Here is a 24,282-nt window from a genome sequence, read left to right on the forward strand (position 1 = left end):
GAGAGAGTTTGTGTATGGTGGTGTTTGGGAAGAAATGGTCTTGGGAGTTTCATTAATTGTTTCTATTTTGAGTTGAGGGGGCAGTAGTGTAGGTGTTGGCAGGAAACTGGTGAACTAGAAAGGTAACTAGTGCTTCATGATAGGACTAAATCACCAAATTCACTCTTCTTTCCTTTTCTACCTCAAGTGCAAACAACCACATACTTGGGTGCAGTGATTGCCAAGTTTTATTCACTGTAGAAAACTGACTACCCATTGATTAGCAACTCCCCATTTCCCCCTCCCTCTAGCAAACACTGTTCTGTTCTTCGCTTCTTTGTGTGACTATTTTAAACAGGTGTAAAATTTCAGTTATGCAAGATGAATAACTTCTGGAGATCTGACGTATGACACTGTGCCTACAGATAATACTAGTGTTTTATACTTAATCTGTTAGGAGAGTAGATCTCATTTAAGTGTTCTTACCACAATGAAATAAAATTAAAAAAAGAAAAAAACCTGACTGTCACTTTGACAAGTACCATTTCCATGGACCAACCACTAAGTTGGGGGAAGAATTTCACTATAAAAAAACCTTTGTTATAAAGAGATTTTACCTATGCATTAAAAAGAAAAGAAGAAAAGGAACTTCCTGAAGGTTTTCTTTATGTCAGGTACTGCAGAATTCAAAGCCAAGGTACAAAGAGAAAAGAGAGAGTTTAGAAACGATTAAAAAATCAAAAATCCAGTGGCACTACTGGAAGAGCCATAATCACTAGCCTACTATTGCTTTCGACAGAAAACAGATGCTTAAAGAGACACAGGTGGACTTTCTAACAAGTTCTCCCTATTGGTGGGATGAGAGCTTACATGTAAAGCTCACAGCATTAACATAAGCACTAGCAAACCAATCTGTGACTTAAGGAAACACATGACCAAAGAGAGAAGAAGCAGGAAACATCTAATTTAAATAGCATATCTTATGGACAGAGTATCTATAGCTGGAGAATGAAATGCAGGATTTAGAAAACTACTTCTGGAAGATGGCTATTTCAAATTCCTTGAAGGGTAGGGTATGAAAAATCTAAGTCACTAAATGGTTTCTCCTAGAACACTTTTAATTTGTATCATAGCGGTGGAAGGTATTAGAAAGGCGATGGTGGGTAATTATTTGAGATAAGATGGAAAGGTAGGTGGAGCCTAATTATGGAAGGCTTTGAAATGACTTCAAAACTGCGACAGGTTTGAGCAAGGAGGCTGAGGCTAATCAGCCTCTCTCAATACTGGAACAATTTGGAGAAAATCTTTCAATGAAATCCAACACCCTCACCAAACACTACAGCTGCCTCTGGCGATCTTGGGAATAGGAAGCATGTTATACGCAGCTGAATGCAATATATTGAGAGCGAGGAGGAACTTTGTTACTGGTTATTTAAAGCTACAGATCAGCGTCTAGAAAAGGAGAGTGGAAGAAATCTTACCAACATTTTCTATTAACAAACAATTACAGTCTACTCCCCCACAGAAATCACATTCCATAGGCATGTTTATAACCTATTATAAACATTTCAGTTGTAAAGGACCCACACCACTTAACACGAGAACTCCGGGACCAACGGGAAGTCCCTTTCTTCAGCCAGAACATTTACAGAACTGAACTTACCTATAATTCGAAGCACTGCTGCAATAAACAGGAGTCACCAAAGCCCCACGTAGCAGTATCACCAATTCAAACCTGGGCCCTGCGGATACCTACCTAATTCCCAGTCATCTGATCATTAAAAACTATTGATCATTTAGTATGTGCCAGGCACTGTGTGTTATGTTCTGAGGAAGACATAAAGCTAAATTGGATAGTCCCTGCTTTAACCACAAACAGAAGTTTATCCTTTTCCCTGCCTCTTTTAGCTTTTGCATAAGCGAATGAAAGCCGGAAGACCGGGTCACAAATTCAACACCATAACTTCGCAGATATGTGGACTAAAACAAGTCAGTGTATCTCTGACCCTCAGCTTCCTTTTCTGTAACATAAAGATCACAAATTTTGCCCCCTCCACCTCAAAAGGTAATTGTTAGGGTCCAATAACACAAAATCATTAAAAAAATTTTTTTTTTAATTTTTTTGAGGAAGATTAGCCCTGAGCTAACATCCATGACCATTTTCCTCTACTTTATATGTGGGATGCCCACCACGGCATGGCTTGACAAGCGGTGCGTAGGTCCAGACCCGGGATCTGAACCGGCAAACCCTGGGCCACTGAAGCAGAACATGCGAACTTAACTGCCGTACCACCAGACTGGCCTGATATAACACAAAATCTGAAAAAATCCTTTATAAAGTACATAGTGGTTGCTATATTGAGTAGACGCATTAAGAGTAGCTGTCAATAAACTAGTCTGCTACAGCCCCAAACCACATAGTTTGATGGATAAAGGATGACCAAATATATAGTACAAATGCGAAAAGTCCTGAAATATAGGAAGACAGGGAAATTAAAAGGTCCATCCACCTACTAATTCGACAAGGCTGGATCAAAACGAAAACTTATTGAAACTAAGTATGTCTATAACCTGTGACCCAGAGATACCCTTCATGAGTAGTGTCTAGCAAAGGTGGTATTTAAAAGATGCAACAATCAGTCTAGCACATGAACCAAGCAATTCCAACAGATGTCACCTGGAAATAATCAGAAAGGGAAGGGTCATCCCAGTGCACATCTGCTGGTTATTGGCCGTGTCCTAGGAAAATCTTCCATAAATAGGGTGGACCACATGTCCTGGTTTGTCTGGGAGTCTTGATATACACTTCTTGTCCCAGTATTATTAAAATAGTCCCCTTCAATTTCAAAAGCACTTCAGTTTGGACTAATGTGATCATCCTATCTACAAAGGGTAATGTAAGAATATGCTAATTAGAGCATGTTTGGTGCTGACGGTAATTTAGGTGTCCATCCTTTGGGGAATAGATAACTAAAATATAGTTAAAATTTAGAAGCACTGAATAATCATATATAAAGTTAACAGAGTTTTAAAATGTAATGATATTAATAGCATAATATCTTCTTATAAATTAAAAACCCACGCACATAAAACATATTACCTATTTACAAAAATGCATGCACATTACGGACATATAAAGACACATTAGAGTGGGTACCTATGAAGGAAGGATACAGGATGAGGTTTAGGGATGAAGGGTAAAAATAAAACCAGAGAGGGACCTTGCATGTACTGATGATGACAATGTGTTATGGAGCTGAGACATAATTAAATTAATTCAGTTCCTGGCATCTACAGTCCAAAAGGGGCTGAGAGGAGAGGGAGAAAGAAAAAAACTGGGATTCAATAGACTTTTTAAAAAAGCGAATGAACAAAGAAGTATTGCTTAGTGAACTCTGGTTATAATGTATCAACAGATTTTAAAAATGTGGCAAGATTAAAATGCGTTTCTTGGTCTCTAATTTAGAAGAGAAGTCGAAACACAAAAAAGTAAAGATGACATTAGAATGATACCACCATAGGACTGAGAGAGAAAGAAAGTGTGCCTAGTATAAGAACCTTGGAAAATTAAACAAGAAATGCCTTCTTGCGGACTCTTCCCGTCTGCAGGTCAGGACCTTGAGCTCGTTTACGAATAAGAGCAGCAACAGCAGCAGCAACAACTAATATTTATTGAGCATTTAATACGTACCTGGTACCACGCTATACACTTTACATACATTACACACACACATAAATGTATTTATATACATCTAATTTTCTCAATAAACACATGAAGTGATTATTACTTATATATTATGATGAATTTAAAAGGTAAAGCATGAAGAGATTAAGCAACTTTACAAAAGGTCACTCAGCAAGCTCTTCCCAAAGCCAAGACACTATGGATTTTTCTTTTTTTTTTTTAAAGATGGGCACCTGAGCTAACATCTGTTGCCAATCTTCTTCTTCTTCTTCTTCTCCCTGAAGCCCCCCAGTACACAATTGTATATTCTAGTTGTAGATCCCTCTGGTTGTACAATGTGGGATGACTTCTCAGCATGGCCTGATGAGCGGTGCCATGTCCGCCCCCAGGATCTGAACCAGTGAAACCCTTGGCCGCCGAAGTGGAGTGGGTGAACTTAACCACTTGGCCACGGGCCCAGGCCCACTAAGGATGTTTGATTTCAAAGTGTGAGTTTTAAACCATTTTGCTATACTGTATCTTTGTAGAAAATATGAACAACTGTTTTAGAAAAGAAGTTTGCTAAGCACTGCTGGCTCTCTTGGAAGTCAACTTGTCTTTGGGCTGGCTCTGAATAAGCAACGTTGGGACAATGATGGTAGGACAGTCCCCAAGGGTAATATATTCCAGAGGAAGAACTGGTCATTCTGAAGTTCTGTTGCCTTAATCAGGGTCACTACTGCTTACTTTCAGGCCATTCAGATTCTTGTCTATAAAATCTAAAGGTTATAAAGTAAAAGACCAGTGTTAAACAACCTGTTAGTCTGGAAATAATGCTGGATAGAATTAAAATGAAACAAAATGGTCCATTAACACCAATGATGATAGCCACTTGTTGAGTTATGAATAACAGCCTGACAAACACCTTATTTTCCCCCTATCTACCTGCAGGCTTTTTCTATCCCAAGACAATCTCACTAATTTTCCCAGGACATCAATCAAACTCTATTAGACACAGAACCCACTATTTACTTAATTATTTTGTGGTAAAATATACATAACATCAAATCAAACTCTATTACACACATAACTCACTGTTTGTTCATTTAGTGGTAAAATATATGTCATAAAATTTAACATTTTAACCACGTTGCAGTGTACAATTCAGTGGCATTAAGTACATTCACAATGTTGTACAACCATCACAGCTATCCATTCCAGAACTTTTTGAGGAAGATTAGCCCTGAGCTAACATCTGCTGCCAATCCTCCTCTTTTTGCTGAGGAAGACTGGCCCTGAGCTAACATCCATGCCCATCTTCCTCTACTTTATACGTGGACGCCTACCACACCATGGCTTGCCAAGCGGTGCCATGTCCATACCGGGGATCCGAACTGGCAAACCCCGGGCCCCTGAAGCAGAACGTGCGAACTTAACCACTGCGCCACCGGGCCAGCACCTCCAGAACTTTTTGATCATACCAAACAAAAATTCTACATCCAATAAACAATAACTCCTCCCTCCCCCGAGGCCATGGTAACCTCTATTATACTTTCTGTCTCTTAGTTTGCCTATTCTATATACCTTATATAAATGGAACAATAGAATATTTATTCTTTTGTGTCTTGCTTATCCCACTTAGTATAATGTCTCCCAGGTTCATCCATGTCATAACATGTTATCAGAATTTCATCCCTTTTAAGGGCTGAATACTATTCCCTTGTATGTATATACCAGATTTTGTTTATCTAGTCATCTGGACATTTGCTTTTTTCCACATTTTGGCTATTGTGAATAATGCTGCTATAAACATTGGTATACAAGTATCTGTTTGAGTCTCTGCTTTCAATTCTTTCAGGCACATATCTAGGAAATGAATTGATGGATCACACAGTAATTCTGTTTAACAATCTGAAGAACTGTCCAACTGTTTTCCACAGCAGCTACACCATTTTACATTCTAACAATCAATGCCCATGGTTCCAACTTCCCTATATCCTCAGCAACTTTGTTATTTTCATTTTTTTCACTTTTCGGATTTTTTGGATAATATTCTAAGGGATGTGAAGTGGTATCTCACTGTGGTTTTGATCTGCAATTCCCTAAGGCTAGTGATGTTGAACACCTTTTCATGAGCTTATTGGCCATTTGCATATCTTCTTTGGAGAAATGTCTATTCAAGTCCTTTGCTTATTTTTGAATTTTTTGTTTTGGTTTTTGTTGACTTGAAGGGTCCTTTACATATTCTGGATATTAATCCATTATCAGACATATGACTTGCTAATATCTTCTCCCATTCTATGGGTTATCTTTAACTCTCTTTATAGTGTCTTTTGATGCACAAATTTTATCTTTGGTAAAACTCAATTTATTTTTTTCTTTTATTGCCTGTGCAATTGGTGTCATATCCAAGAAATCATCACCAAACCTGATGTCATAACATTTTTTTCCCTATCTTTTTTTCTAAGAGTTTTATAGTTTTAGCTCTTACATTTAGGTGTTTGATGCATTGTTAGTTAATTTCTGTATATTGTGTAGGGCAAGGACCCAACTTCATTCTTACGCATGTGGATATCTAGTTTTCCCAACACCATTTGTTCAAAAGACTGACTTTCCCCCTACTGAATAGTCTTGGCACCCTTTCAAAAGTGATTTGACCATATATGAGAGGGTTTATTTCTGGGATCTCTATTCTATTCCATTGCTCTATATATCCATCCTTATGTCAGTACTACACTGTTTGAATACTGTAGCCTTTAGAAAGTTTTGAAACCAGTAAGTTGTGAGTCCCCAATTTCCTTCCTTCTTTTCAAGATTTCTCTATTAGGGAGTCCTTTGAGATTTCATATGAATTTTAGGATGAGGTTTTCTCTTACTGCAAAAAGGCTGATGAGATTTTGATAGAGATTACGTTGAGTCTGTAGATTGCTTAACAATATTAAATCTTCCAATCCATGAATGTGGGTTGTAGTCCCACTTATTCATGTCTTTAATTTCCTTCAGCCAAATTTCGTAGTTTTCAATGTACAAGTTATTGCCTCCTTGGTTAAATTTCTTTCTAAGTATTTTATTCTTTTTGATGCTATTGTAAATGGAGTTGTTTGCTTAATTTCCTTTTCAGATTGTACACTGTTAATATATAGAAATTTAACTGATTTTGTATCCTGAAACGTTGCTTAATTTGTTATAATTCTAACAGATTTTTGTGTGGAATCTTTAGTTTTCTACACATAAGATCATATAATCTGTGAATAGAGACAATTTTACTTTTTCCTTTCCAATTTGTACACTTTTTATTTCTTTCTTGCTTAACTGTTCTGGCTAGAACTTCTAATATCATGTTGCATAGAAGTGGTGAAAGCAGGCACCCTTGATTAGCTCCTGATCTTGGAAGAAAAGCTTTCATTCTTACATCACTGAGTATGATGTTAGCTGTGCATTCTTCATATATGGCCTTTATCATGTTGAGGTGGTTTCCATCTATTCCTAGTTTGTTGAGTGTTTTTAACATGGGAAGGTATTGAATTTCCTCAAATGCTTTTTCTGTATCTGTTGAGATGATCATGTGGGTTTTTTCCTTCACTTTATTAATGTATTGTATTACACTGATTGATTTTCTTATATTTAACCATCTTCGTATTCTTGGAATAAATCCTACTTTATCATGGGATATAATCCTCTCAATATGCTGCTAAGTTAAAACAATGTAGCTCTATGATCACCCTAGCTTTCTGTGTGGAGGCAATTTCTGGATCATGACCACAGGGAGCGGGATCTAAGCAGAACCTAGCAGTTTCACCGAGGAGATAAAATAGAGATCAGTGGTTGGGGAGGGTGAAGTTGCTGAAAGCTGCAGGGCAAATTTCTGGAAAGGAGGGAGTTAGAAAAAAAAGACCTCCAGGGGCCGGCTCCGTAGCCAAGTGGTTAAATTAGCACACTCTGCTGCGGTGGCCCAGGGTTCGGATCCTGGGCGCGGACATGGCACCGCTCGTCAGGCCACGTTGAGGCACCATCCCACATCCCACCACCAGAAGGACCTGGAACTAAGATATACAACTGTGTACGGGGTGGTTTGGGGAGATAAAGCAGGAAAAAAAAAAAAAAAGATTGGCAACAGCTGTTAGCCCAGGTGCCAAGCCTTAAAAAAAAAAAAAAAAAGGAAGATTGGCAACAGTTGTTAGCCCAGGTGCCAATCTTTAGAAGAAGAAAAAAAAAGACCTCCAAATGTCTGCATAAGTCTTTACCGGGTACTAGGCCATGCATATGTTGAGTGAAACTCCACAAGGCTGGACAAACAAAAACTAAGAAGTTGTATGCTGAATAACTCTTAAGAGCTCATACAAGGCAGGGAGACCTTCAAGTTCTGACCAGACAGAGTGGAACTCCTCAGTGATTCACTTGGAAATTCAGTGGAAACTCACTTAGAATATACTTCATTGTAGGGCTGAACTATCCCTGAAGTGAATGCTACTTTAGAACCACCATAGAAAAGTTTACAAAGAGGCCTTAAAGAGGTCAAACTGACCTGCAAGTTACTTAACTGCCTGCCAAAATAAAGTTCAATAATCTAACATTAACAATGTTAATGTAAGAAAACAAAATGCAGACACTCAACAATGAAATATTCACAACATCTAGAATCTAATTAAAAATTACTAACATGCTAAAGAAGGAAACATGACTCATAATGAAAAGAAAAATTGATCAATAGAAACAGAACCAGAAATAACAGAGGATGAAACTAGCAGGCAACGATGTATAAAAGTCTATTATAACTATGCAGAAATAATTAAAGGAAGTCAAACATAATGAGAAAATGGAAGACGTTTTTCAAGTCTTTAACCCATTTTGAGTTGATTTTTGTGTACATTGTAAACAGTGGTCCAGTTTCATTTTTTTGCAGGTGGTTGTCAAGTTTCCCCAACACCACTTATTGAAGAGACTAAGCTTTCCTCGTTGTATAATCTGAGCTCCTTTGTCATAAATTAATTAACCATATTTGTGTGGGTTTACTTCTGGGCTCTCTATTTTGTTCCATTGATCTATGTGTGAAAATGTAAGATTTTTTTTTAAAATGAAACTTATAGGTTTGAAAACTAAAATATCTGAAAGGAAAAATACACTAGATGTGATTAATAGCCAATTTGATACCACAAGAGAAAAGATCAGTGAACCTGAAGACATGGTAGAGAAACCACAGTCACATGTGGTTTAATATATATGTAACTGGAGTTCAAGAAGGAGAGGAAAAAGGGAAACAAAAAATAGTGGAAGAAATGAGTGGCTCAAATTTGATGAAAAATATAAACAAACAGACCCAAGAAGTTCAACAAACTCCAATAAGGATAAACACAAAAGAAAAAACAGCAAGGCATATCATAATCACATTGCTCAAAATCAAGTACAAAGAGAAAATCTTAAAGGTAGTCAGAGGAAAAAAAGACACATTATGTACAAAGGAATAAAGATAAGAACAATAGCCTTCTCTTCAGAAAGTATGCAAGCCACAAGTCAATGAAATGTCATCTTTAAAATGCTAAAAGAAAAATACAAGTCAACTTAGAATTCTATATCCAGTGAATATATCCTTCAAAAAGTAAAGCAAAATAAACACTTTTTCAGTAAAACAAAAGATGGGAGAATTTGTTGCAAGCAGATCTACACTATGATAAATGCTAAAGGAAACTCTTCAGGCAAAAGAAAAATAATATTGAATGGAAACTTGGATCTATATGAAGAAATAAATACAACCAGAAACCATAAATACATGGGTAAAAACAAGGTAAAATTAAAAAGATGGACATAGATATACTAAGCAGCTGGATTGGCTTTATTACTATCATAAAAAGTAGACTTCAGAATAAGGAATATTACAAGGGATGAAAAGAGACATTTCCTAACAAAAAAGGAGTCAATTCATCAACATTAAAACACTAAATATAAATGCATCCAATAACAGAACTTAAATACCAATGAAGAAAAATCAAAATGAGAAAAAGGCAAATCAAAAATAATAGTTATAGATTTCAGCACTTCTCTCTCCGTAAATGATAGAATTACTGACAAAACAAGAGAAAAATCAGTAAAAATATAGAACTTGAACAACACTAAGAACCAGCTTGACCTAATTTACCTTCACAGAACACCACACTCAACAACTGTAGAATAAACATTCTTTTCTATTGCACAGGTAATGTTCACAAAGATTGACCGTAGGCTGGATTATAAAATAAATTCAGTAAGTTTCAAAAGATAAAGTGAATTAGAAATCAGAAAAATAATTGTATCAGTCTTCTCGGGTTGCCATAACACAATACCACAGACTGTGTGGCTTAATCAAGAGAAATTCTCTTCTGCAGGCTTGGCAAGTCCAAGATCCAGGTACCAACAGGATAGATTTCATTTTGAGGCCTCTTCTCTTGATTTGTAGGTGGTGACAATCTGTGTGTTTATATGACTTCTTTGTGTATGTGCAGAGACAGAGAGAGATCTCTGGCTCTCTTTCTATAAGGACACTAATTCTATAGGATCAGGGCCCCACCCTTATAACTTCATTCAACCTTAATTACTTCCATAAAGGCCCTATTTCCAAATACAGTCACGTTAGACACTAATTCTATAGGATCAGGGCCCCACCCTTGCAACTTCATTTAACCTTAATTACTTCCATAAAGGCCCTATTTCCAAATACAGTCACGTTAGACACTAATTCTATAGGATCAGGGCCCCACCCTTACAACTTCATTTAACCTTAATTACTTCCATAAAGGCCCTATTTCCAAATATAGTCACGTTAGGTGTTAGGGCTTCAAAATTTGAATTTGGGGGGGGGGGTACACAAACATTCAGTCCATAACAATAAGATATGTAAAAAATCGCTAAATGTTTGGAAAACAACCCATGAGTTAAAGAGGAAATTATAAGGGAAAATAGAAAACATTTTAGTTGAATGACAATGAAATCACAACATATTAAAAACTGTATGAATGCAGCCAAAGCAATGTTTAGAGGGAAATTTGTAGCTTTAAATGCTCACAACAGAAAAGGAATAAAAAAGTATAATATCAATGATACAAATTTCTATCTTAAGAAGCTAGAAAAAGAAGAGTAAATTAAACTTAAAGGAGGTAGAAGGAAGAAAAATCGTACAATAACAGCAGAATCAATAAAATAGAAAAAAGTTTAACAGAGCCCAAAGATGGCTCTTTGAAAGGATTAATAAAGTTGGCAAATTGATAGCAACACTAATCCAGAAAAGCGGAATTTACAAATTACCAATATCAGAATACAAAATGGATTGTCACTGCACATCCTAAAGATATTAAAATGAGAATATTATGAATAATTATGGTATTTCAGAATGAAAATGAATGAAAACAAAAAAATTCTTTCAAAACATCAGAAGTTATCAAAATTGACTCAAGAAGAAACAGGATATCTGAATATCCCCATTTCTATTAAAAATATCTCCAAGTGTATTAAAGATATTGTATTCACAATCAAAAACGTTCCCATAGAGACAACTTTGGGCCTAGATTGTTTCACTGGCATATTGTGGGAAACATTTAAGGAAGAAATAATTCTAACCTTATGCAAAAAATTCCACAATACAGTTCAGTAATTTCACAAAATGTTTCTCAACCCATTTTATGAGGACACTATAATCTTCATACCAAAATATGAAAAATAAAGTACAACAAAATATTCCTCAAGAACACAGGCTCAAAAATCCTCAAGAAATTATTAGCTAATTGAATCCAGCAATATATAAAAAGGATGAATATGGGGTTTCTCTAAGGAATGTAAGGTTGTTTTAACATTGGTCAGTAAAATGAACAAATTCAGCAATTAATAAAATAAGGAAAAAATTGTATGATTATCTCAGTACATGCAGAAAAGTCAGGTGGCAAAATTCAACACCTTTTCATGATAAAAATTCTGTCAGTCTGATTAAAGGATCTACAAACAGATAACACCCCTAAAACTAGGTATAAGGAAAGGATGTCTACTCTCCACTCCTATTCAGTATTGTACTGGAGGTCCTAGTCAGGTCAAAAAGAAAAAGAAATAAAAGACAAAGATTAGAAAGAAAGAAAATTATCTCTGTTCAAAGGTAACCTGATGGTCTATATAGGTAATGTGAATGAGTCTAAAAACAAAAAATACACAAACTACTAAAATCAATAACTGAAATTATCAAGGTTACAGGATACAAAGTCAATATCCAAAAATCAATTGTAAAATGAAATTTTAAAATAATACTATTTAGGAGCTGGCCCAGTGAAACAGCAGTTAAGTTCGCATGCTATTCTTCAGCAGCCCAGGGTTCACCGGTTTGGAACCCAGGTGCAGACACATGCACTGCTTATCAAGCTATGCTGTGGGAGGCCTGATATAAAATATAGGAAGATGGGCACAGATGTGAGCTCAGGGCCAATCTTCCTCAGCAAAAAGAGGAAGATTGGTGGCAAATGTTAGCTCAGAGCTAATCATCCTCAAAAAAAAAAAAAAGTAGAAAAAAAAATACCATTTAAATCAATGAACCATAAGCACTAAGGAACAAATTTCCTGAACAATGTCGAAGACCTCTATACTAAAAACTATATGACATAACTGGGAGAATTCAATTAAAAACTAAATAAATGAAGCTATACCATGTCATGGACTGGAAGCCTTAGTATTTTTAAGACAGTAATTCTCTCTAAATTGACACGGATAGTTTCAAGGTAATCCCAGCAGATGTGTTTGCAGGAATTGACAAGCTGATTTTAAAATTACATGGGAATTTACATTCTTAAAGTTCTATTCTAGAATAGTTAAAATATTTCAAAAAAGAACAAAATTGGAAGACTCACACTACTTTATTTCAAGGTTTATTACAAAGCTACATTTATCAACACCGTGGTATTTGTATAGAGAAAGACAGGCCAACAGAGCCAAACAGAGATCAATAATGGGTTCACATATAAACAACCAACTGATGTTTGATATAGGTAATAATGTATTCCAATGGGGAAAGGATAACGTTTTCAACAAACAGTGTTTGGACTAGATATCTATATGAGATAGAGATAAAATTGAACTTCAATACTCAAAACATCTATTAGTTTGAAATGGATCATAGAACTAAACATAAAAGCAAATATATTAAGTTTCTATTAGAAAACAGAAGAAAATCTTCTTTACCTTGGGGTAGTTAAGACTTCATGACCAAACAGCACCAACCATAAAAGAAAAAAAACTGACAAAGTGGTCTTCATAAAACTTAAAGCCTTCTACTCTTCAAAACACGCACCCTACCCCTCAAAAAGGAAAGGCAAGCCAGACCAGAAGAAAATATTACATATATTTTACACATATACATGAAAAAGGACTTCTGTCCAGAATATATAAAGAACTCTTAGAATCCAATAATAAGAAAACAAACAACCCAGAAAAAATGGGCAAATTACATGAAGAGATACTTCAGAATATATACGAATGGCCAATAAACACATAAAAATATGCTCATCATTAGTTACCAGGGAAATGCAAATAAAAACCACAGTTCCACTCTACAACCCCAAAATGGCTAAAATAAAAAAGAATGACAACATCAAACGTTGGCAAGAAAGTGAAACAACTGGGACTGTCCTACATTACGGTAGAAGTGTAAACTGGAATAAATACTTCGGAAAACAGTTTGGCAGTTTCTTTTAAACCTAAACATACATTTATCATAAAACTTAGCATAAAACCCACTCCTAGTTATTAGGTATTTAACCAAGATAAACATAAACATGTCCACACAAAGACCTGTATATGAATACTCATAGCAGCTTTATTTATAATAGTCAAAACCTAGAAAAAATCCAAATATCCATTAATAGGTGAATGGATTATCACACTGTGGTATATTTATACAATGAAACACTACTCAGAGACAAAAAAGAAAAGCACAGATGAATGAAAGAAGCCTAATACATACTATATGACTCCATTTCTATGACATTCTATAACAGGAAAAACTAATCTACAGCGTTAGAAATAAGATCAGTGGTCACCTGGAGCGTAGGGTTGACTGTAGGCCTATACAGAGAGAATTTTCTGAAGTGATAAATCATAATTACAGAAATGTGTATTTGTCAACTTCTTAGAACTTTACTTAAAATGGATGCACTTTATTGGATGTCAATCATACCACAATAAAGTTGATTAAAAAACAAACCTGGCAATTCTTAAGTGCAAAAATGCAAGCATTCTAAGCATCTATAACTGACTTTTATGATTAGCCAAAAAAAAGAAAGTTACTTGAAGCACCAATTATTTGGTGGTAATTAGGCAAGAAAATTTGGTTACCCTACTTCTTACAAAGTACCTTTTCTATGCAAATATGATAAAACAATTTTTTTAATCCTAAGCATAGACTCAAGACTAAATGTTGGGGCCAGCCCCATGGCTCAGCGGTTAAGTTCGCGCACTCCACTTTGGCGGCCCAGGGTTTTGCCAGTTCAGATCCTGGTGTGGACACGGCACCGCTCATCAGGCCACGCTGAGGTGGCATCCCACAAAGCACAACCAGAGGCACAATTAGAATATACAACTATGTACTGGGGGACTTTGGGGAGGAGAAGAAGGAAAAAAAAAGATTGGCAACAGTTGTTAGCTCAGGTGCCAATCTTTTTTTAAAAAAAGATTAAATGTTAATGTGACTGGGAGTTTAGAGTAAAACAAACAAACAAACAAAAAACTAGAAAATGCTGACCTAGAAGACAAAGTTTAAACTTAAAATCCCCATAATCTACCTATCTAGCCATTTTGGACACTCCCTACTTTGCACTATAGAGTAACAACAAAATTTAATAATCGCCTTCACCAAAGCAGATATCAAATAAGCACATGAAAAGATGCTCCACGTCATATGTCATCAGGGAACTGCAAATTAAAAGAACAATGGGACACCACCACAAACCTATTAGATCTAGAACACTGACAACACCAAACGCTGACGAGGCTGTGGAGCAACAGGAACTCTCAGTCATTGCTGGTGGGAATGCAAAATGGTACAGCCATGTTGGAACACAGTTTGGCATTTCCTTACAAAACTAAACATGCTCTTACCATATGATCTGGCAATCACATTCCTTGCTAATTACCCAAAGGAATTGAAAATTTAAGTCCACACAAAAATCTGTGCACACCTATTTATAGCAGCTTTATCCATAACTGCCAAAACACAGTAGTGGCCAAGATGTCCTTCAGTAGGCAAATGAATAAATAAACTGTAGTATGTCCAGAGAATGGAATATTATTCAGTACTAAAAAGAAAGGATCTATCAAGCTATGAAAGGATGTGGAGGAATCTTAAATGCACATTACTAAGTGAAAGAAGGCAATCTGGAAAGGCTACGTACTATATGATTCCAACTATATGACATTCTGGAAAAGGCAAAACTATGGAGACGGTAAAAAGCTCAGTAGTTACTAGGGTTGGCGGATAGGGAGGGATGTTTAGGCAGAGCACAGAGAACCTAGGGTAGTGAAAATACTCTGTATGATACCATAATGGTAGATACATGTCATTATACATTTGTCCATTCCCATAGAATGTACAACACCAAGAGTGAACTAATGTAAACTATGGACTTTGGGTGATTCAATGTGTAGGTTCATCAACTGTAACAAATGCACCACTCTGGTAGGGGATGGTGATAACGGGGAAGGCTATGCATATGTGGGGATGAGGTGCATATGGGAAATCTCTGTCCCTTCCTCTCAATTTTGCTGTGAAACTAAAACTGCTCTAAATAAATAGTCTTAATTTAAAAAAATTAATAAGTCCTACCTCCCTGCTTTTCACCCTTCCACACACAGCTGTTCCATATCTCCATGCCTTTGATGTCTTCCTCCCTTTGCCTGGAAACATACTTCACTGAAATGACTTGTTTAATTACCTCTTTATCCTACTGCAATAATTAGTTCAATTATGAATAAAGCTGCTATAAACATCCATGCACAGATAGGGCTTTTATTTGTTTTATGTCTCCTGTGCCCATATAGTACCTAGTACATATACAGAATTCAGTTGGTGTCAAGTGACTATTAATGCCTTTGGAAATAACACCTAAGCCAGGAATTCCTAATATCTCTAGGCCTGGGGAAATCTAGTAAGGTTAAAAATGTCTCTGTGAGCCTCTAGGGAGGCTTTTTCATAACTCGAAAAAGAAGGCACAAAAGAAAAGAAGGAAAATATAAAAGAGGAAACCCAACATCCTTAAAATTCCCATGACACAGGTTACCCTGCTTTTCTTAGATGACTCAACCCTTGCCCCACTAAAGCTATTCTCTGCATAGCAGCAGTAATAACAGGCACCATTTAAGCACTTTAAATGAATTAAATAAGTTATCTTTTTTTTTTGAGGAAGATTAGCCCCGAGCTAACATCCCCCGCCAATCCTCCTCTTTTTTGCTGAGGAAGACTGGCCCTGAGCTAACATCTATGCCCATCTTCCTCTACTTTATATGCGGGATGCCTGCCACAGCATGGCTTGACAAGTGGTGGGTAGGTCCACACCTGGGATCCAAACCAGCAAACCACAGGCCACCGAAGCAGAACGTGCAAACTTAACCACTGCACCACTAGGCCGGCCCCTAAATAAGTTATCTTTTGGTAAATTGCTTAGAACAGTACCTGGTACAGAGTCAACACCATAAAATTATTTGCAAAACAAACAAAAAACAAATGCATTTAATTCTCACAACAACTCTATGAGTAGGTCCTATTAATACTCTCACTTTATAGCTAAGGAAATTGAGGCCTACAAATGAGGTAACTTGCCCAAGGTCACACAGCTAGGAACTCAGGCATTCTGGCTCTTAATCACTGGGTCTTTTATCTGAAATGGTCCATTGAGTCTGACTTCACAAGCAACAGAACATATCTTATGATGGTCCATAGCTCTTTGGTTATTGTACATCCTGAGGGTACTTTAGCACATGCCTTTCATAATTATCTTCCTACTGAACTGCAAAATTCTTAAAAATAGGGATCATTTCTTATTCTTTATTCTAGTATCCATGATTCCTAATCATAGTGTAGGCACACAGTAAACACTAAATGATATTTCTACAAACAGTTTCCCTTTGTTTCTGAGTCTCCTGAAACCAAGAGTTTCTTTTGATTCTATCATCTAAGTATAGATTTTCTCCTCAATAAATAATTTCATATTTATTCAAATACAGTCACTGGCTACTTGGCTGCCTAGTCAAATGGCTTTACAAAATGTTTCTACAGTTGAGCATCTATCAACTTGCCTTTCTACTTCTCCAAAGTAATTCCTAGACATTTTACTTTACAGTTATTAAGAACTGTCTTGAAAAAAATCTTTAAGACAGATCCTTGAAGCAATCTTCAGAGACTGGTACCATATATTCTTCTCGCTCTATGTGGTTTTCCATCTATTCCATCTCCTTGTTTCTTGTATCTTAGTCAGTTTCCTACCCATTATAACACATTATGTCCAAATTCATTCCTTCTCTCTTAAATTGTATTTAGTGGAGAACCTTGTTAATCACTTTTTGAAAGCTGAAACAGACCATGGTACTAGTTCTCTTAACATTCTATCATATTTTTCTGATATTCATCAGCCTGCCTAAGTCATTTCATCAACTTGTACTGACCACTTTGTGTCATGCACCAGGAAACAAGAGATGAAATACATATCCTTTGAATCAGAAGAGCTCAGAGTGAAGTAGAGGGAGGAAGAGACACAAGTAAGGAACCAAACGTAGAAAAAAACAGTAAGCTAGGGCATGCAGAGAGCCCTGTGGGAGCACAAGGAGGAAAAAAACTTTGTATGATGGTTCAGAACCTCAATTTTTAAGTCACACAGAGTTGGATCCAATTCTTAACTCTGCCACTTACAAGAGTTGTGTGACATAAGAGTCAAGGTTTTCTCATTTGAAAAATGTACAATAACCATTTCATCTGTTCCTGCTTGGGAATAGATGAAATAAAGTGCTTAGTTTGAGAAATCATGACAGGCACTCAGTAAGTGGAGTATGATATTTATAATAAGGGGGCATCTAGCCTAGGCAAGGAAGCCTAGGTAAGTCACCTGGAGGAGGTGACTCTTGAATTGAGTCTTAACCAACGCATAGGAAGTGGAAGGAATCAAGAGGGAACCTTAGAGAAAGGCTAAGTTTCCACACTGGCATTGAGAACTTTTCATAACCCAGTCTCTACCTACCTCAGCAACCTCATCTCCCTTAACTCTCCTAAATGACGCTTCCTTTATCCAGGCTGGTTTACTCACTGACCTCAGAATATGCTTTATTTTTCTTTTCTCTATTACTGCTTAGGTCATACCTGTCCCTGTTCCTAGTATTAGCCTAAAGCCTGTCCATAAGACCAACATAAGTTCCACCTTCTTGTAATTGATCAGTCTGGCCCTTATCATGCCTCCAGTCTTTGAACTTTCCCAGCAGAGGGTCAGATTAACACACTCTCCTCCACACTTTCTTTGCCCTCCCACTACATACATGCTCATCCTAGACCTTAACCATCTACACCTTTGCACTGATTTAACTTTTTACATGTGAATGTCATGTCTCCATTAGAACAGAGATTCCATGAGGACTAGGCTTCATTTATCAAGAGAAAAGAGGGCAAGGATACAGCACTTTAATGTCAGATCTATTTAGTACATGATGGAACAGATCAGAAAACTGTTAGCAACAGTCTCAGGGTTAAATGCAAATCACATGACAGGTCTGTAGGGGCTTAAATGCTTGGACTTAACGGTGTTTCTTGTTTTTAGATTCTCACTTTGATATGCCCTTAGCTCTACCAACAGCAAACTGTAAAAACTTTCCATTGTGGAATGCAAACTGATGCAGCCACTATGGAAAACAGTATGGAGATTTCTCAAAAGACTAAAAACAGAAATACCATACGACCCAGCTATCCCACTACTGGGTGTCTAGCCAAAGAACCTGAAATCAACAATCCAGACAGAGTGACTTATGCACCCCTATGTTCACTGCAGCATTATTCAGAATAGCCAAGATGTGGAAGCAACCCAAGTGCCCACTGACTGATGACTGGATAAAGGAGATACAGTATATATATACAATGGAATACTTCTAAGCCATAAAAAATGACAAAATTGTCCCATTCACAACAACATGGATGGACCTTGAGGGTATTATGTTAAGTGAAATAAACCAGACAGAGAAAGACAAACACTTTATGATTTCACTCATACGTGGAAAATAAACAAACACATGGACAAAGAGAACTATTTAGTGGTTACCAGGGAGAAGGGGGGTCAGGGGGTGGGCACAAAGGGTGAAGTGATGCACCTATATGGTGACTGACAAATGATAATGTACAACTGAAATTTCACAATGTTGTAAACTATCATAGCCTCAATAAAAAAATAATAATTTGGGGGGGGGGGGATGATCAAAAAAACCAAAAATAAAACGGCATAACAAGAAGTCAAAAAAAAATTTTTTTTTTTGATAGTGATTACTTGCTGAAATTGATTACATACTGAAATATTTTGGATCTTTAGGGTTAAAGAAAAAAGTTGTTAAAGGTAAAAAATCAAAAACTTTCCATTGTAGATTGTCTTAATCATTTAAGATGTCTCAAATCCTTCTGGGAATAAGCCATGATATAACAAAATAAAGGTCAGGTGAAAGCTTGGCAGTCAAGTCCTTAGACATGGCTATCATACCGGGAGGTAGTATACAAAGTAACTAGCACAGTGCCAGAAAGATAATACTTCCTTAATTACTCATTATTAAAACATTGTACCAACCCATTATCCTCTGCAACTGCTTTAAAGAAAGTAGAAAAACACAGATTCTTTTCCCTTTTTAGACAGTATACCAGGAGCAACTTCCTGAACCCCATTGAGGCCTCAGTCCTGAAGAAGGAATCCTAATCCTAATACCCAATGTGTACTGGGGTTGTCTTTTTGGACAATCTCTACATGTTAAGAGTGAAAAAAAGCTAGATTAGATTCTTGTCATACTTCTTAGAGTAATTGAGTCTTTCCAAAATCAAGAACTCTCAATGTGATACAGGAAAAAGTGGGAGGCTTAGAGACTGCAATCAAGCTGGACTCCCACAGAAAGAAAAGAGATAAATACTGTCCCATAAAGGATAAAAGGTGAACTCTTCAAACTCCTAAAGGCATTTGAGATTGTGACCACTGCCTCTGATGATTCTTCAGACCACCCACTTTCAGTCCAAAATGGCAGGAATGATAAAATAACACAAAGAACGGGCCAAAGAATCATGAACTCTTGGAAGTGGAAGAAACCTCCAAAGTCATCCAGCCTAAGCCTCTCCTTACACAGTTGAGGAAGTAGGCATAAGCGAGATGCCAAGCTACATGCCAAGTCTGTTTCTGCCTCCCCAGATACTCACTTCATTGTCATAATTTCCCCAAGATTTTATTTTTTCCCTTGCAGTAAGCAAGATGAGAGAGAATAGGCTCATTTGCCTTGCAAAACGGGCCCCCAAACTGGAAATATCTAAGACTCTTGCCTCTGACAGAACACTGGCACAAAAAAGTAAAAGTATATGCATTCTTGCGGTTACCTGATTAAACTAGCAAGTCCCTGCATAGGAAGCTGTATACAGACAAAGAGTGACAATGCTGACTACAAACAGAAATACATACTTAGAACTGGAAGCTTTTCATGTTTCTTCTATAGAAAGAAAGATCTCTATGGGACGACCAAAATTATTGGAAGTTTCTAGTGGTGATAACCGCTTCTTACCTGTGTATCTTCATGATGACACACTGAAGAAAAGCTGAATTAGACCCTGTGACTTCTTAGGAGTCCCACATATCAGGGCATTAGCTCTGGGAGGTGACAAACAGAAACTTGAACCCTTTTCTTGTTAACTGAACCAACCAAAGTTCTAATGACTGTTTTTACCCAAGTTCAATCCTAAATTTGTGTTCTACTCTCCTAAACTCTAAGTTTATCAACTTATATGAGTAAGACAGGACAATGCTTAGGAAAATTAAAGAAGCCACTTGGTGAATAAATCCATTCATGTGGAATAAATGCACATACAACACAGAAATTAAACCACTTTTGGGGGAAACATAATAGTTAGGTATAATTATTCTTCTTCATCAGTCCCTTGAAGTTTGTCCTAACTCCAGTGATTCAGAAAAATGAGAACACTAGGAACTTCACGTCCGCAAGATCAACAACATCAGAAATTTTAGTGAATGGTGAGCCAAACATTAAGCAACAGATTATGCAAATACTCAAAAAGCTGAAGTGATATTATACTGAACTTTAAATGTATTTAGTGACTAGAATGCGCAAGATAATGTCAGAGTTCTGCTCTGCTCTGTCAGGAGATCCTGGAAACACTACAGGTGCTGCAGCAAAAGGACAATGTCAAAGTACATTAAATTCTTAAGCAAGGGGACAAGAATCAAACCTCAAACCATATCACAAGAGAGTTAATGTAATAACTAGCGAGATTAAAGCTATAGAAGGAAGAGACAAGACGAGAAGAACAATTAGATGCCTTTAAATACTTGCCGGGCATCAGGAAAGGAACTACCGTTGTTTTAATTGCCCCTGAGAAGAACAAGTACTCAGGAATGAAAAGTACAGAAAAACAGATTTTGCTTTAACAATAATTTTCCACGTTAGCCTCAAAATTCAATAAATATTAAGAGTGAGAGAAGGAAAAATCTACATAAAATAGGAAGAGAGAATCGAAGAGACTTGGGCATACTGAATGAGCTTTTGACAAAAGTTTAGGAGCTTATATGGAGCATGACACTAAACCATGCAGATTAGCAATGAATTATAGTCTCATAAATAAAGTTGGCTTCCAGTGTTTTATAACACAAAAGAAGACAAAAAGTATAGATGATTCTGAAAGCCATATTTTATGAAGAATAATCCATGAGCGGTGGTCAAGCTATTGCAAAATTCCAGATGAGAAAAGACGACGGACTGTTCTAGGCAGTGGTGATGGGAACAGAAAGGAATGGAAGGCTTACAGAGTAGAGAGCTCACAGTACTTGATGACTTATTGGAGACTCTTGGAATAACAATATTTAGCAGGATTTACCATGTTAATCTAGCCATTCAGCTATTTACAGTAACAACAAAGCAGCAAACACATACAGAGTACTTACCATATCAGGCAATGCTCTAAATGTTTTACATAGGTTCATTCATTTCATTCTCAGGATTCTATGAAATGTATTCTATCATCATGCACATTTTACGATGAGAAACTAAGGCTAACATCAGTAAAGTCAGTCAGCCAATAAATATCAAAGAACTAGTGAGAGATTAGGTACCAGGCTCGGACCTACATAATCCCAAAGCTAAAGGTCTTCATCGATACACTAGACAGCTGTAAAGAAAAGGCGACAAAATCCAAAGCAGGCAGCATGCAGCAATGTTAAAGACCCCAGTCGACAGAAAAGCGTCAGTGGGGAAGAGGACCGAGGCGTAAGTGAGGATTTGGCGGTATCAGGATCACGGGATGCACTTGCTTAAAAAAGAAATAAACAAACAAACCAAACAAAAACCCTGCATTGAATCCAAATTCCTAGAGATGGGACCTAGGAACTAACTTTTTAAAAGCAAAACCAAAAAACCCCGGGTAATTTTTAGGCAGACCCAGATTGGGGAACTCCTGTAATAGATCTCTAAGTTCTCTTTCTGCTTTAACATTCTAGTTGACACGCTAAATGAACTTCCCAGAAATGAAAGGAAGGAAGGTGGGTACAGCAGCAAGAAAACGGCTATGCATTTAGAGTTCACACCATTCATGCTCCCTATGCGTTTACAGTTCACACCACTTATGCCCCCACTTTTACTAAAGTCTCTCACAGGAACACGGATAGAGCAGGCAGTGGAAGGAGGGGTGGGGTGTTCACGGTACTCTAGGTAAAAAGCAGGCTTTTGTCCAGGATTTTCTAGTAACAGTAGCACAAAGAAACCCTTCCTAACTACAAATACATGTGGTGATCGACTGCAAAACGAGGTGGATCCCTCCGATGATCCGTGTCTGGCTAACGATGGATGCCAATATATCCTTCTACGTGCTCACAAGCGTTGCAGGAAACCACGAGATTGCGGCCTGCCTGCTCGGAGTCCAAAAGAATCTGGCTCAGCACCAGAAGCGTCTGCTCTGCAATTACACCCTCCAGTACCCTACTCCCAGAGGTGACCTGTTCCGCACATACCTGAGGGTCCTCGGGTAAGATTTATCTCTTCCTCGGTGACCAAATAATCCACCCTTCCGTTCATGTTTTACAGCTTGTCTGCTTCCCAGGGTCAACTACGACTCACACAGGTAGAGGTGAACCAACCTCCGCGCGGGCGCCCAACGCACAACACTTTCGGTTTCAGCGGACCCCGGACCGGAAGAGGAAGTCGGGAGCGCTGGACGCGCCAGGAATGCTGGGAGTTGTGGTTCTGGACGCCGACGTGCTGCTTTATCTTACTCGCTCCTCAAAGCAACGTGTGAGATGAGCTAGCAGGAAGTTACCATTCTAATTTACCATTGGGGGAGGGGTTGGGGGTGGGGGATAGTAAAGGTAAGAGAGATAAATGATATTGTAGAGGAAAAATTGAAAATAAAATCTGCCCTCTCAGAAAATCTCCACAAATGTAGAAAAGGAAAAAAAAAAAGAGAATTGTATTATTCAGTAAGCATTAAACCAGAGTGGGATGGGCGTCACAGGCAATCCGCTAATGAGATTGCAAAGATACAGAAATCTCACCTTTTTACATAGCCGGGCAGATAACATCGGTTACATGCATGTTCTTGTGTAAGAGGACTTAACACCGTTTGCTTTGGTAGGTCACCCTGGGTGTGGCCATCTGTGTTAGTTAATTGCCTTATCTCAAGGGAAAATAAAACTTGTCCATCTTCACAACAAGCGCGTGCTTGAGGCTTGGAGCAAGGCACCTAGGGTAACTCCTGTGGTGACAGGGAGATGGGGCACTAACTTCCTTGGTTATTTACGTTTCAAAGAGTTGGCTCCCAGGACCTTACAAAAAATTTTCCTGGGTTGTAACCTTGTTATTCCAATATCAGACCCAGATGTATTATCATAGCTTCTTAAATGTGCTATTTTTTCCTTTTGGAGAGAGTTTGCCTGCCTGACGTCTTAAGTCATCCTTCCACAGACTTCTTTTGTAACAATTGATATGGACATGATCTTTTTATGACCTTATGAAATGAATCTTCAATTTTTTTTATTTAAAAAAAACGGTTAGCTGCCTACGTAAGTATTCTGTTTCTCTCCTATATAATCCTTCATAATGTCTCTGAATTGGTCCACTTTTCTTTTTTTAGTCACCTAACTGAATTGTTTGTTAAGAAGTTAATAAAATTTGACATGCGCTTGAGATAAATTTGTCTAAGAAACTTTTGACTAGTCTCATAGTCCCTACAGTTAAGACATTCAGAAAAAATATCTGTTCCTATTACTTTATTCTCTGTTTAGGTGAATCATGTCTCTATACACCCAGCAACTTAAGCACAAAACCAGGGAGATAGTCCAGACTCTCTCTCTCTCTAATTTCCTTCCTTCCGCCTTCCCTCCGTCAATCAATCAGTAAGTCCTAGTGCTTAAGTATCGAAA

General features: G+C 37.3%; 1 protein-coding gene across 1 annotated transcript in view; it reads right to left on the minus strand.

Annotated features, from left to right (window-relative positions):
• The window catches only part of SYNJ2BP (synaptojanin 2 binding protein), a 42,817-nt gene extending 19,714 nt beyond the window's left edge, over positions 1-23,103 (minus strand). The window contains exon 1 of the mRNA XM_008506726.2: positions 22,876-23,103. Within this exon, the coding sequence (XP_008504948.1) occupies positions 22,876-22,939 (64 nt within the window). The 5' untranslated portion in view covers positions 22,940-23,103. The remainder of the gene's footprint in view (positions 1-22,875) is intronic.
• Positions 23,104-24,282: the final 1,179 nt, after the last annotated feature.

The sequence above is a fragment of the Equus przewalskii genome, chromosome 25, assembly GCF_037783145.1.
Source record: "Equus przewalskii isolate Varuska chromosome 25, EquPr2, whole genome shotgun sequence".
NCBI classification, from domain to species: domain Eukaryota; kingdom Metazoa; phylum Chordata; class Mammalia; order Perissodactyla; family Equidae; genus Equus; species Equus przewalskii.